General features: G+C 39.1%; 1 protein-coding gene across 1 annotated transcript in view; it reads right to left on the reverse strand.

The window, feature by feature from the left end:
• The window catches only part of LOC149318077 (serine/Arginine-related protein 53-like), a 257,271-nt gene that overhangs the window by 144,676 nt on the left and 98,428 nt on the right, over positions 1-14,167 (reverse strand). Inside the window, exon 5 of the mRNA XM_089508974.1 lies at positions 148-184. Within this exon, the coding sequence (XP_089365100.1) occupies positions 148-184 (37 nt within the window). The remainder of the gene's footprint in view (positions 1-147; positions 185-14,167) is intronic.

Raw genomic sequence — 14,167 nt, forward strand, 5'->3', positions numbered from 1 at the left:
AGTGCCTTCACATAATAACAGTAAGCTGACCCACTGGGAAATGGTTGACTTTCTCAATTCAAGGTATTCAAAGCTCATTCAAAAGTGTTCATTTGGAATGCAGATATCAAAGATGATGCAAATATTCAAGAGAAAATTAGAACTTACCAGATGTTCTAATCCAGCTTTGATGTTTCCAGCATCCCTGTAACAGAAGAACAAAAGTTCCAAATAGTTACTAAACCTTTGTCTGCAATTATTTATGTTTAACTTGGAAAGATAAAAAAAGAAATGAAAGCCACACTGTCTCCTGGCTTTCTTTTAATATCCAAACCTAAATTATTAAAACAAAATGTAGTAGCTGTAAATGACAACATCCATCTAGTTTCTAAAATGTTCTAATTCTTATAATCTAATCAACAAAACATAATACAAATTTGTATCTGAAAAAGAAAATATATGCATTACTAGTGGCAGCTGGTACAATTTTTGAGTTGTTGAGACTGTCCCATCCTTATCTAAAGCAGGATTTGTACAGCACTCAAAGGAAAAGGTGGCTTTAAACATGTACAAAGTTCAAAGTTAAATATTAATTACCTTTAATACATACAGGGATAAAGAAATGGCCTTCATGTTAAACAGCAGGTCTTTCAAAGCTGAGCCTGGCACAGCCATACTACATATCATAAGTTCTTGAATTCACACATGCTTAAGGAAACATATATGCACACATTGCCGTGTGTGTGTGTGTGTGTGTGTGTGTATGCACTAAGAAGTGCTTCAGGTTTTTTTTTAAAACTCTTACAAGAATAGATCCAAATGTTATAATCATTCTTAAAACAGACCTCCTAAAATCAATGGGACTTAAGTAAATCATGACTGATTTAAGTTGCATCAACTCCAGTCGGTTTATTCCAAATATGGCTTAATCTAAAGCCATTTTCTACTTCCCCTTAAATATGCAAATGTTAATCAGTATTGGGGGGGAGACAGAAAATAAGTCAATCAATGCAAAAGACAATTTAATTAGCACAGACAACTGGGACACATCTAGCAAGCTGTAACAATGAGTGAACAGATTTCAATAGTATAAAAAACACTGTATAAAATACAGTGCAACAGCTAAACCCGTAAAGCGGCAACAACCCACTGTAGGTAGCAGAAATGAATACAGAAGACTAAAGAGCTTTTAAGTTTGTTATTGTTTTTGCCTTCAAGTAATTTCCAACTTATTGTAACCCCATCATAGGGTGGGGTTTTTTTGGGGGGCGTGGCAAGATTTGTTCAGAGGTTTGCCATTGCCTTCCCTTTAGGCTGAGAGCATATGATTTGCCCAAGGTCACCCAATAGGTTTCATGGCCAAGCTGGGAAATGAACCCTGGTCTCCAGAGTCACAGTCCAACACTCAAACTACAACACCATACTGGCTTTCTTAACTAAAAAGTATTGAAGTATAAAAACCGAAACAATACATGTGAAAAAAGCTTATGAGTTTTGATTTCTTCAGTGACATATTGCTTTGTTAATGCAAAACAATAAAGCTTGGAAAGAATAATAAGAACCATACCCTATGGCAGGGGTAGGCAACCTTTTTGACCCGGGGGCCGGGTTGCTGTCCCTCAGACAACTGGGGAGCCGAAGCCAAAAAAATAAATAATTAAATAATTTAAATATATACAAATGTAGGGCAAAATTTACAAATGAGGACACTTTTTTTAAAAAAAATGCAAGACACGTGAAAAAATTTGCTGATTTTTAAAAAAATGTTAATATAAATGCATGTTTCTGAGGCTTCTATAGACAATTGCCCCCCTTGCCCCCTTTGCCTGCCGCTTGCCCCCCTTGCCCGCCACTTGCCCGCCTCCTCCTGATAGGCCAAATGCCCTGGTGGCAATTGGCAGCAGGACCGGGCTCGGGCCGGTCCCAAGGCCTCGCCGGGCCGGATCCAGCCCGCGGGCCGCGGGTTGCCTACCCCTGCCCTATGGGAAAATGAAAATGATAACAATTTGAGTTGAATCAGGACCCAATATCTAACCAGAAATATAACCAATTTTCAGTGCTACAGGAAATAGTGGATTTGTGAATGAATAAACCCATACTGCATGCAGAGACGTTTTGACCATTAACAAAATACATCTTCTATATGCAAAAGATAAAGAAGGACACTTTCTAGATTTGCAGATAACCTTAATACCATACTAGGGATTCTCCACTAATTTTCTTTTGAAGGAATAAGTAATAAGTAATTTTAGCTATTTTCTTTCTGCTGTGACAAAGTCTTTCATGTTAGGCATATTCTGTACAAAACTTGTCATGCTTATTTTGCACAGAAAACACCATTTTTGGAGCAAGAAACAGGATTCTCTGAGCAGAAAATAGTATTTGGAAATACATACAAATAATCCCCCAATTTTCTGAGTAGGAAAGTGTGTTTTCCATGCAAACACATGTGAATTTTCTTAATAATAAATAAGAAGATGAGAATCTATGAGGATTCTCATCTGTCTAGGTTGTCATCAGCATTTTTCCATACTTAAAAATATGTTTTTCACAATTTAAAAAATATTTTAATATACTTTCTTTCCCTATATGATTTTTTAATTATGCTTAAATAGATCAATAGGATTGCCAGACAATATAAAGCAAGCTGCAAAATCTATGTCTTACATGCCACTAAGAATTTATTGTCACCCACAGTTGCTGCAGTACTTCACTTCATAATTTTTCTCAAAATTTCAAGTGGCCTCACAAGATCCACAGAGCTTGGAAAAATTCTTTTTAAAATTAATTGTGCAATTTATTCTAATGCTCCAAAAGATAATTCATTACTATCACCCTTTGCAAGAAGAAGAAGAAGAAGAGGAGGAGGAGGAGGAGGAAGAAGAGTAGTAGTAGCAGTAGTAGTAACTATGGCGTGTTACAGATGGGTCCATGAGGCGCCATCATCGTGCCATCATTACACACGAGGGGCAGCACTTCCTGACTCTCTTGCCCCTCGTGCATAATGACTATGTCAAAATGGCGGCGGCCGTTCCACACGGCCGCCGCCATTTTGACGTAGCAGACGCTCTGCGTCCGCACGTTGCGCGGCAGAAGTGATGTCGTGAGTGCGCGACTAGCGCCTTGCGGCGTCTCTTCTGGGGCCAAGGAAGGAGTGTGATTTTCGCGCTCCTTCTTTGTTGTGTCCGGGAACTGCGCGGTTTGGATGCTGCGGTTCCCGGATGCAGCAACCAGCAGCGGCGCGAGACTGCCCCTTCTGGGCCATCTGTAACGCATCCAAGTTACTCATTTAGTTTCTGATCTTTGGGGAATGGGGAAAGGACTGAAAAGAGAATAGAATAAACCTTGAAAAAATATGTTTAAAATGCATCTAAAATACATTTAAACCAAGCTTAAAAGTGGAAAACAATAGCACTGAACCTCCATTACAGGTTGTTACTTCCAAATGCTGAAGATTCTAACCCTATCTAAAAGGAGAGTTCAGGACAAATTGAAACTTTCTTTTTTTAAGATACCCATTTAAGCAACAAACAAAACAAAAGTTAAATATAGATACACTACTGGCCATCACAGAATCTTAGGCATCCTAGGTCAGGTCTGAGTCCAAGAAGACTCCCAGGCTCAAACCTGAGATTTCAGGGTAATTCAACCCCACCCAGAACAGGCTGAGTCGTGTTCCCTGAAATGCCCTCCCAGGCAAGACAACACCTCTGTCATGTCTGGATTAAGCTTTTTACTGTAATGTCAGAGTGTAGTGGGGTCTCCTTCTTTGGCAGTTTTTAAACAGAGGCTGGATGGCCATTTGTCAGGAGTGCTTTGATTGTATGATTCTAGGTTTCAATCTGTTTGCCTTTATCAGTTCATTACTGACAGCAGATACTGGCTTACTACAGACACAGCTTCCTTAGATTTAGGTGGGAAAGATAGATAGAGTTGGGTGACATCTGCATACTGGTGTCACTGAGCCCCCAAAACTCTCTCAGCTGTTTCATGTAGATATTAAATAACATAGAGGACAGCACCAAGCCCTGATGGATCCCATAGGCCAACAGCCAGAGTGTCAAACAGGCTTTCTCAGGCACCATTTTCCCGAGTTCTTCCTTCCAAGAAGGACTGGAAGCACTGTAGAACAGTGATCGCAAGTCCCATCCACCCCAAAGAGACAGGCCAAAAGAATACCATGGTCAAACTACTAGTTTGATTTCAGATTAATTTATACTTTATAATTTAATTTATAATTTATATCTTTTTTAAAAAAAACCAAGAGGATGATGCAGTTCATCTTTAATTTAATCTATCTCTCTTCACCACTGAGCCCACTTACAGATCTCTGTGCATCTTTTAAGGAGTGTTCCATTCACTTAGCTGAGCAGCATAAAACCAAACAAGTTTGTTCAAGAATAAATTAAAATAGTTCTTCAAAATTGCACAACTGTAGTATTAGCTCAAGGGATACACAAAAAATGCACAGAAGAGCTAAATAAATAAATACTGCTATACCTACAAGAAATTGAGATGAATACTCAAACACCTAAGATTACATGGAAGAAAAATCAAAAGAACTGAGAAAAATAGATATCATTCATATACAGATGTCAGAGGCCACAACAAAAACAACAGCTATTTCACTTTATAGCAGAAGTGAGATATAAAGATCCTTAACATTCCTTCTGCTGTTCTTCCTCTGGTATGCAAAGACCTCCTTATTCAGGTAGAGTTTTGGTAACTGGCAGCTAAGGACAGGGCTTCTAAAACTACAGGTACTTTTTAACTTTTGGTATTATCTAACTATTGTGCTTTCTAAATTGCTTTTTAGAAAGCACAATTTTAGCACTGCAATTTATTATGTGTATCAGATGCTTTGAGCCAGCATCAGTCCCAGCTCTGGAAGAATAGGGAACACATAAATGAAATAGACTATACACAAATAAACTGATGTGACTGCACTAAGAGATATTTACACCAGGAACAAAACAACGGAAGAAGTATTAGTCTTCTGGATATTTGTGAATATTCTGATACCACCTACTACTGTTTCCTGCTAGAATACCTCTTTGAGGTTATTTTTGGGTGCATTATTTTCTGATCCTTCTGAATAGCAAGTTTCAGATGTCAGGCTTGCTTATTTATTTATTTATTTATTTAAATATTTATATCCCACTACATATAGTGATATTTCAGGGCGGCGTACCAGTAAAAAAACAATTAAAACAAATCAATAATAAGAGTAACTTGCAAAGTTCAAAAATATATTCTACCATTTCAGGTGTTAAAACAGCTTAAAAAAGTTAAAAACATTAAACCCATCAAACCCATGTACATATTGAAAATGCAACTGTATTCTAAAATTGGAGTGCCATAGGACAGAAGACTCTCTCCTGTGTCCCTCCACAATGTATTGCTCCCACTGGTGGCAGACACAGGAAGGTCCCTCTAGCAGCTATCTGTCCTCCAGCAAACACATACAGGGAGGGCTACTCCTTCAAATATCAAGATCCTAAGCCCTTTGGGACCTTGAATATTATTACTCGCAATTTGAATTCAGGCTACAGATATATTAGCAGACAGGACAATTCTTTTCAGACTGGTGTTATGGGGAGTCTATATGGTACTCCAGTCAATATCATTGCCACGTCTTTGCTAGCTGTAGCTTCTGAGTTATCTTCAAGGGAAGACCCACACAGATCGAGAGGGTAGCAAACCTCGATTCACCCAGGGTAGATTGCAGGTCTGATCAACTACAGCTGTTTGATACTACACCCTGACCTGAAAGCAAACTGAAATGTATCCAAATACTCTCTTCTATAAAGTCTGCCTCATGCAAGATGTCTCACCCACTTTTGTGCCCAAATTAAAATGCTAATGTTAAGTTTTAAAGCACATAACCTTTAAAATTTTACCTGAAAGACAGTCCTCTGTATATAACTGAACTTCTTGATCCTTGTTTAGGGATCTTGTACCATGCACTCCATCCAAGTGAAGTAAGCTTGGTGACTACTAGGGAAAGGACCTTCCAGCGCTGTATCCCAGCTACTGAACAGCCTTTTTAAAGAGGCTTACCTGCCAACCTCTTTAGAGTCTTTTAGAGTTATTGTATTGATTTTAAGTGCTTCCAAACTTTTGAATGGTTTTACTTTAAAATCTGAATTTTTGCCCCATTTATCATACATTGCAGATGTTCAGGTACTGTGAATTTTGTTTTAGGCTTTAGGCTGAGAACCTTTGTGTGGCAGAGTTTTTTTTTAATGTTTTCCTTTTATTTTGCAAGCCACAAGAAAACTATGTCATATAGTATCCAATATGAATATAGTAAAAAAAGCTAATGCATGAATATTTCAGTAAAAACCATAAAAATAAAATAAAATACTGTTCCCAAAGCCATCAAGAGCCACTCAGCAAGTTTTCATGCCTGAGAAGGGTTTTCCACTGGTTTTCCAGAGTCCTAGTCTGGCACTTAATCCACTATACAACACTTGCTCTCCGTCAATGTCATAGTCAGTATCATAACCAGGACGCAGTGGCTCAGCAGTAAGAAGCTGACTCTGACGACTGCAAGATCAAAGGTCAGCAGTTCAAGGCACAGGCAGAGTGTGATGAAGTGAGCTCCCATCACTAGTCCCAGCTTCTGCCAACCTAGCAGTTTGAAAGCATGTAAACATGCAAGTAGATAAATAGGCATCACCTCGGTAGTAAGGTAACAGCGTCTTTGACAATGCTGGCTCTTCGGCTTAATAATGGAGATGCAATCTTGTCAAGGGAAAAACCTTTATTTATTTTTTCTGTCATAATAACCATAAGTACATTTAAGGTAATTTTAAAAATTAATTTAATAATAATCAAGATTCAGTGACAGGTTTATTTTGTAATAATGAGTGGAGGTTTTATTTTTTGATAATTAAATTAATCCTTCCAAATACTAATCAATCAAGTATAACCACAGAGGTCTGCTTGTTAATAAGGGGAAAACTGTTAATAAAGCAATTTAAACACTAAAAATAAAATAAAATAATAGTCTATTTTTATCTGCTATATCTTTTTAAGTCCACTAAGCATCATCCCTTGCCCTTAAGTCGTGCATATCAAACATGCAGCTCACAAGCACTTATTCAACCTGGAAAGAGGCTGTCCACCTTATTTTAGAGTAAACCTGGGAAGTGAATTTTAAACTACCAACAACCTGCAGCCATTCGCTTCCTACTAGGAAATCTTCAGGTACCTGAAATTGCACCCCACCCCACCACAGTCAGGGTTTAAAATGGAAGAAAAGCCCCACAGATGTATCCATCCTCCTTTTTCCAATCGATGGGCTGGAGCAGATGGGCAGGAAAAAGCAGCTCCATCCTGCATTATCTGAAAACGGAATGAAACTCCACTGTCTGAACCGCCATGCTATGTGTTAAACCATGCCATGTGGTGTTTTGTTTTTGTCACCTGCCCACCAAGCATGCGCACCTTCACACAAACACACCACCAGTGACCTCTTCCTGCCCAGATGCCATTCCATTGGATGCCTGTCCATATGAGCTGCCACAGTCACACCTGTGATGTACCGCCTGTACAGTGCATTGGTGCACCCAGTGGCAAAACACAATCATGGAGGGCCCCCATACATGCCCCCTTCACCCCATGTACCCCTGTTGAACTGTGTTTTGTGTATGTTGTAATTTAAACCACTGCATTACTGGTGATCATGTTTTTGTTTGCTGTGGTCCCGTACTAGTGTCTGGTCGTGTGAAGATGCACATTTTCTGCCTTGAGTCAGAGTATCCCAGCTTCTTTTTGCTCCAGCTTTTAACTGCAGAGTGTGGCTTCATTTCACTTCCCAACCACTTTCACCTTGTGCGTCACCTAACCCCCCACCCTTCAAAGTAGCTAGAAGCTGCTTTATTTTGCCCATGTGTTTCATTCCTAAAAGGAGTGAGAGGGCCCAACCACCACTGAGGGGAGGGAGAATTTCAACCTCTCTGCCACTTGCTTCCTAAAATTTCTAATCTCTGCCACAAGAATGTTGTGGGTTTTTTTCTTTTTTAAAAACAACAACAACAACCTTTTAGGCGCTTCCAATCTCTTATGATCAACATGGCTTAACCTCCCTCAGCCACTTTCACCTCCCATAAGTGTTAAAAGAGGGAAGCTTCCACTGGGGCCAAGCGAGGTATATTTCTTCTATAGTTTTTCTTTTATTTTTTAACCTTCAGTAGGTGATAATTTCAAATAGCTGGGGTTTGAATTGAACCTTGTCCCTTATGTGGTGTTCTTCATCAGACTCAATACCATATAACTTGCTTTAACTAATATGTTTTGCTGTGTTGGCTGCACTGCTCTCCTCAGATCTGTTTGCTCTCTTTCTCCTTGGTTTCCTTGTGAAGAAAACAATTATGAAGATGCAGAGATGTCAAAACAAAACACAAATTCAAACAATCTCAGACAGTGATTGGTTATCAGTGTCTGTGTAGATGCCTTATTTGCATGCTAACATCTGAATCCAGATTGGGTGGTAAAACTGAATGAGGACTATATCTGTATAGGAGGCAAAACAGTCCTATTGAACACCCTGTCTCAGCATCAGAATCAGTATGCCCATGCACTCACCATTCTGCTTGATCTGTGCCTAAGTCTGCAATACATGGTCATGCACCAAGTAACACTATTCCTAATACTCAAAAGGGTGGAGGGAATAAAAAATTGAGTGAGTAGTAAATAACAGCTAGAAGAGGTTTTTTCATATTGAAGGGACCAGACCATAGAATAGGGGTTGCACCACCCATACAAATGTATAGGATGTATCTCTAATTTGCTATCTGTGCACATTACAATGGATAAACTGCAGTACTGGGCTAATTCAAACATATTAATTACTAACTGTGCACTAGCAATAACAAATTATAAATTATCAAGTTGTATAGTCCCTGCTTCCATGCAAGTATCTTACAGTCATGATTTTGATCCAAGTCTTTTCAAGTTTAAAACCTGAAGCAAATACTGATTCCTGTTAAGTTTAAATCTTTTTTAAAATCCATCACAAAAAATTGGACTCATCAAACACTTACATTAATAATCAAAACTGACTATGGTACATCATGCATTATTAAAAGAGGATTCAAGTCCTGTATTTATACTGTTTGGTGCCAAAGGTCCTAATGAATATAATTGCAAGGAAGCAGGATCCAGATCACTGATACAGGGAGCTTCCAGCTAATGGTATCAGATCTGTCTTTTTAGTGGCCTGTCTCCTGTGCTGTCCCTGTCATGACTTCATCAATATTTGTGCAACTCCTTTTGCTCTGTGCTGAAAGCAGACTTAATTCAATTATAGATCTCAAAACTGATAAAATGGTCCTGAAGTGGAAAATGGGAAGAGATTATTGGCAAATGAATAAAGATTAGTATCGAACTAACACACAAGAGTATAGCAGGTCTTTTTTTTTTAATCATTCCCTCTCTTAATTCTTCTGGGAACAGCGAGCTTCCCTTCCCCTCATGCAGCACATCGATTTCTGAATTAGACTGCAATATTAAATAATTAATATACTTGCCATGATTGATGTTTTGCATTAGTTGAATATTAGGTTATCAATCAAAATCCACTTGGTTTAATGTAATAATATTGAAAAAGTGTCACTGTCTGTTCATCCAATTTGTAGTTGAAGGAGCACAGAGCGTAACGTTGGTGTAACACAAGGTTCTAAAACAGGAAGTGCTGTAGCTGAACATGCACAAAGTAACCATTATGAGACTAACAGACACAGCTGAGGTTGTTCTAAATATCTTTGTGGCACTTGTCATTTCCCATAGAACTCTTCTTCTAACCCTAAATTCATGTATTACATAATAACAGATAATAAAATCTAGGGTAACACATTATGCTTACCAGCAAGAACCACAATCTAAGGTATTATGAATATATGTTTGCAGGCTCAAGAAGGGTGTGTGGGTGGTTGTTAATCCAGCACTATGCTTTGATACCACATAGAAAACTGCTTTTGAAGATAGGGGCAGCTGTAAAAGCTGGGTATAGAGGATCTGTTTCCCAAGACAACAAGGAAAACTACTGTTCACAGAGACTCCAGCGTAGATTCTTGAGATAATTACACAATTAGTGCTGCATCCTTGAGGTATTTATTATACGAGAAGAGTACTGTAAGTATTGTCTCAATGCTTTACAATACCTTTCAAACCACAAATCACTTGGCAATAAATTATTATTTTTAATACCTGAAAGAACGAAAAGTGATTACAATAAGTAACTAAGCAAAAAACCAAACCCCACAATACATTTTAAAGTCTATAAATAGTTGCATTAAAATAGAAAGAACAAGAAAGATTTCTTAATATGAATTTATGTATCAATATGTAACTTAAATCCAACTTGGACACTACAAATATTCACAACTATGGCCTAAAATAGACAGGCCAAAGGACGTGGCTTTCAGCTGGTTTGAGAGTGTGGTGTTCAAATGACACAAGCCTCTAAAGTGGCTGGAAGCCATTCTGAGGCAGCAAGAGTTGGACTTTTTAGGAGCTGATATAATCTGATCCTACTGGTGGCCTGTTTGGGACCACGGCATCAGCCCACATCAGGAGCGGGCTGTGCAGTTGCTGCAGTCCCAGCTCGATTGGGACTGGGGCAGCCTCGGAGGGACTCCACAAGTCAATGGCCATCGAGTCGAACAGGAATGCCCCAGGAGCACCCTCTAAGCGCAGCCTCCAAAAAAGAAGAAAGCCACTGTAGAACATCACCTTCAAGCCCATCCCAGAGAGGAGATTCATAAGGATACCACAGTCAATGGTATCAAAAGCTGCTGAGAGGTCCGGTAGAACCAACAGGGGCACACTCTTCCTGTCCAGTTCCCTGTGTAGGTCATCCACCAAGTCAACCAAAGCAGTTTCTGTCCCATAACCAAGTCTGAAACCAGACTGACATGTATCTAGATAATCCATTTCATCTGGGAACCTCTCAATTAAGGAGCGAAACAGACCACCCAAAAACATTAGATTGGGGTCGCTGTGGAGCTGCATGTTGTGGTGCTGAGACAACTGCTCGCCACAGCCCAAATCCAGCTATTTGCTGGCACAAAAAAAAGCAGAAGAAAGTCACTCTTTTTTGAGCAGCAAAAAGCTGGTCTTTCTGCTGCCGCCATGGCTTTGCAGCGCTCATGAGCATGCAGAGTCTAAACATAGCATCACTGGAGCGCTGTGAAGCAGCTGCTGTGTAAACGGTTGGGTGGCTGGATGCCTGCTTCCTGCTGGCTTGGGGGCATGCATTGTATATACGCCATGCCCCCAAGCTGCCGGAAAGCCGGGGCGGTTAGGAGGGTGGGCCGGCTGTTCCAGTCTAAGTTGCTGGATGAAACTTAGGACTTGAACAGCCGCCCACCCTCCCACATAACATAGCTATCAATTTGCTTGTGAAAACCTCATTGACATAAGAGTAGTCGTGAACATCAACTCTGTACATAATGTAGAGTTCTATATTATGTACAGAGCTGATGTTCAAGACTACTGTTTTGTCTATGAGGTTTTCACAAGAAGAATTGATATATATACATATATTTGAACCCAAACTTTGATTTCGCCATTTTATATAACGGACACCATTTTACTACATCACTGCATTTAATGGGACTTAAGCATCCAAACATTTTCTTATCCATGTGGGGTCCTGGGACCAAACCACAACAGATACTAAGGGCCCACTGTATTACCTATATGATATGTAGCCCTACTGTTCTGATAAAAAAATTTCTAATAATTATTCTAATGAGAAAATCTGAAAAGTTATGTGGCAACCTAATTTTTTTTCCAAAATTGTTTAATTGTTTTTTAAAACTCTATCTAAATTTTAATATTTTTGAATTGTTTAGCTTGTACAGTTTAATTTGTTAGCCACCTTGAGCCAGTATATTCGGAGAAAGGAGGGATATAAATAAATAAAATAATAAAAACATAGAATAATAGTGTTTTGATATCAGAGCTACTGATTTTCCCAATTATAAAAAAATAGGAAAATGAAATCTGGTATTAATGAACTACATGCTAAGGAATTCTACACAAATGTGCAGGATTTCTTAGAATTCTAAAACCCAGTTTTCTGTTCAAGCCCACAAGATACATCTATCTAAATTAGACTGACTTCACTACTTTACACTGAAAGTAATGAATTTAGTACGTTGCCTTGTTTTTTCCTTCCTCTTCTCCCACTGAGTCAAAAGATATCTCTCCCAAATAATCTTGCTAAATACACCCTCACTGTTGGCCACACTGCTTTAAATGCTGCATTTCTCTTAAATGTCTTCCTAGACTGCAACCTCTTGTAAGAATATTTTACAAGGTTATTCAGGAAGCTAATTTCTTTTTTCATTAGTTCTAGATCTGGGATAAAGAGACTGTTCTTGCCAGTATCCAGACAGCACAGACATTTTCCACATTATGTTTGGCATACAGTAGCAACCTATCATAACTTGGGAGGATGGGAGCTGAATCATTACAAAAGAGAGGAAACTAGACCTGAAACAGACAGGCCAAAAATGCCGGCTTTGGGCCAATCCAGGAGTGTGGTTTTCAGATGACGCGTGCCCCTGGGTTGGGCTGAAACTGCACCACGGCCACCACCGTGGAAGCCGGCCTTGGGACTGCGGCGTCTGGTTGCTGTGGTCCTGTGCCACTCAGGGAGCACTCACAGCTGGAGTAGCAAGAGGTCGCACCAAGCTGCCTATCTGCTTGAGGCCCTAGAGATTGGAAAGGATTCATCTCTTTTACTACAAAAATAGCAGAAACAGCATACAAATCAGAATGGTTTTATGTAACATTCCATCATTTGCTTAAAGCAGCGCTGGTAAAAGTATGGCCCTCAAGATTGTGCACTGCATCTCCCAACTTTTCTCACCATCAGCTATATGAGCTAGAGTTGCTAAGAGATGCAGTTCAACAACATCTAGGGCTGTACCTTCCCCAACACCCAAAATGCCAACACCCAAAATGTTGGTTTGAAATGTAAAGTCAAACGCATTGTTTGTCAAGAAATGCAGTCTCTTTTCTATTGACAGAGGCAGATTAGATAACAACACCAGAAGGACTATGTACTGTGATATATAAAAAGAGGAAATGAACCTCAGCACCAAAGTGTTCCCAACACTTGTCACAGTGGAACTTTAAACATGGAAGATCATAAGAAAAAGCACAGAGCTCACTTGTGTGCCAAGCAGATGCTACAGCCACCAGAGATGCCATCCTGAGAGTGAGGTGGCATGGATCACATGAGAGAGGGACTCAAAAAGCTAGTAGTCAACCAGGACCTAGTAAAGATCTCATGCAGGAACTAGAGGCAAAACACGATTGTGTAAATTCTTCCAGACTTTTAACTGTAGACTGCAACTAACTTACTTCATATTTTAAAATTATATATTTTGTGTAAGGGTATTTCTAGATCCACCACAGTCATTTATTCATTTCATGTCATGTCTGCACCACCTTTCTCCCATAATAGGACCGAGGATGCCTCACAAATAAAATTTTAACATTTTAAATCAATAGTAGGAAAAGCATTAAATGACAAATATAAATGTAAATACCCTCCTAATTATTTTAAACAATTGCTGCAGAAGTCTTGACATTTTTATCACTGCTATAAGTAGATTATTCTTTGTATGACTAGAAAGCTGAGCTGTGGGATGAAAACTATATTTGTATACAGAAACAACAACCTATGGTCATGATGGTAAGAATCTGAAGACTATGAATATAACTGAGCAAAATAAACATGTGCACCTGCAGGTAACACGGTTTTCCAAATTGCAGCCTCTAGTTGTAAAGCAGAGGTGCAATTTTAATAGTTAACCTTTGGCATTTCTGCCCAAATCGTTGCCTAACATGCAGAACCTACACTGCCAAAGTAGCCTAATGAAGCTCAACCATATTCCTTGTTTAATTATGGTACACAAGGCAAAACCAAACAACTTGCACAAATTGGAATCTTGGAAACAAAAAGGCTTTTATACAGTACTAAAGACATGTCTGTAAATTGTCTTCCTTATTTATGAAATAATCATTAGCAAATGAGGACAGAGCACAGGTCAAGGTTGAAGAAAAAATACCGTATTTAAATTGCAATTCCTGTATACTAGCAACAGCACTAACTAAACGAAGGCTGAATAAATCAGCATGCTTCTTTACTGAATGAAGGAACATT

Source organism: Sceloporus occidentalis, unplaced genomic scaffold (assembly GCF_023333645.1).
Source record: "Sceloporus occidentalis isolate IW3139 unplaced genomic scaffold, rSceOcc1.0.p SCAF_2, whole genome shotgun sequence".
NCBI classification, from domain to species: domain Eukaryota; kingdom Metazoa; phylum Chordata; class Lepidosauria; order Squamata; family Phrynosomatidae; genus Sceloporus; species Sceloporus occidentalis.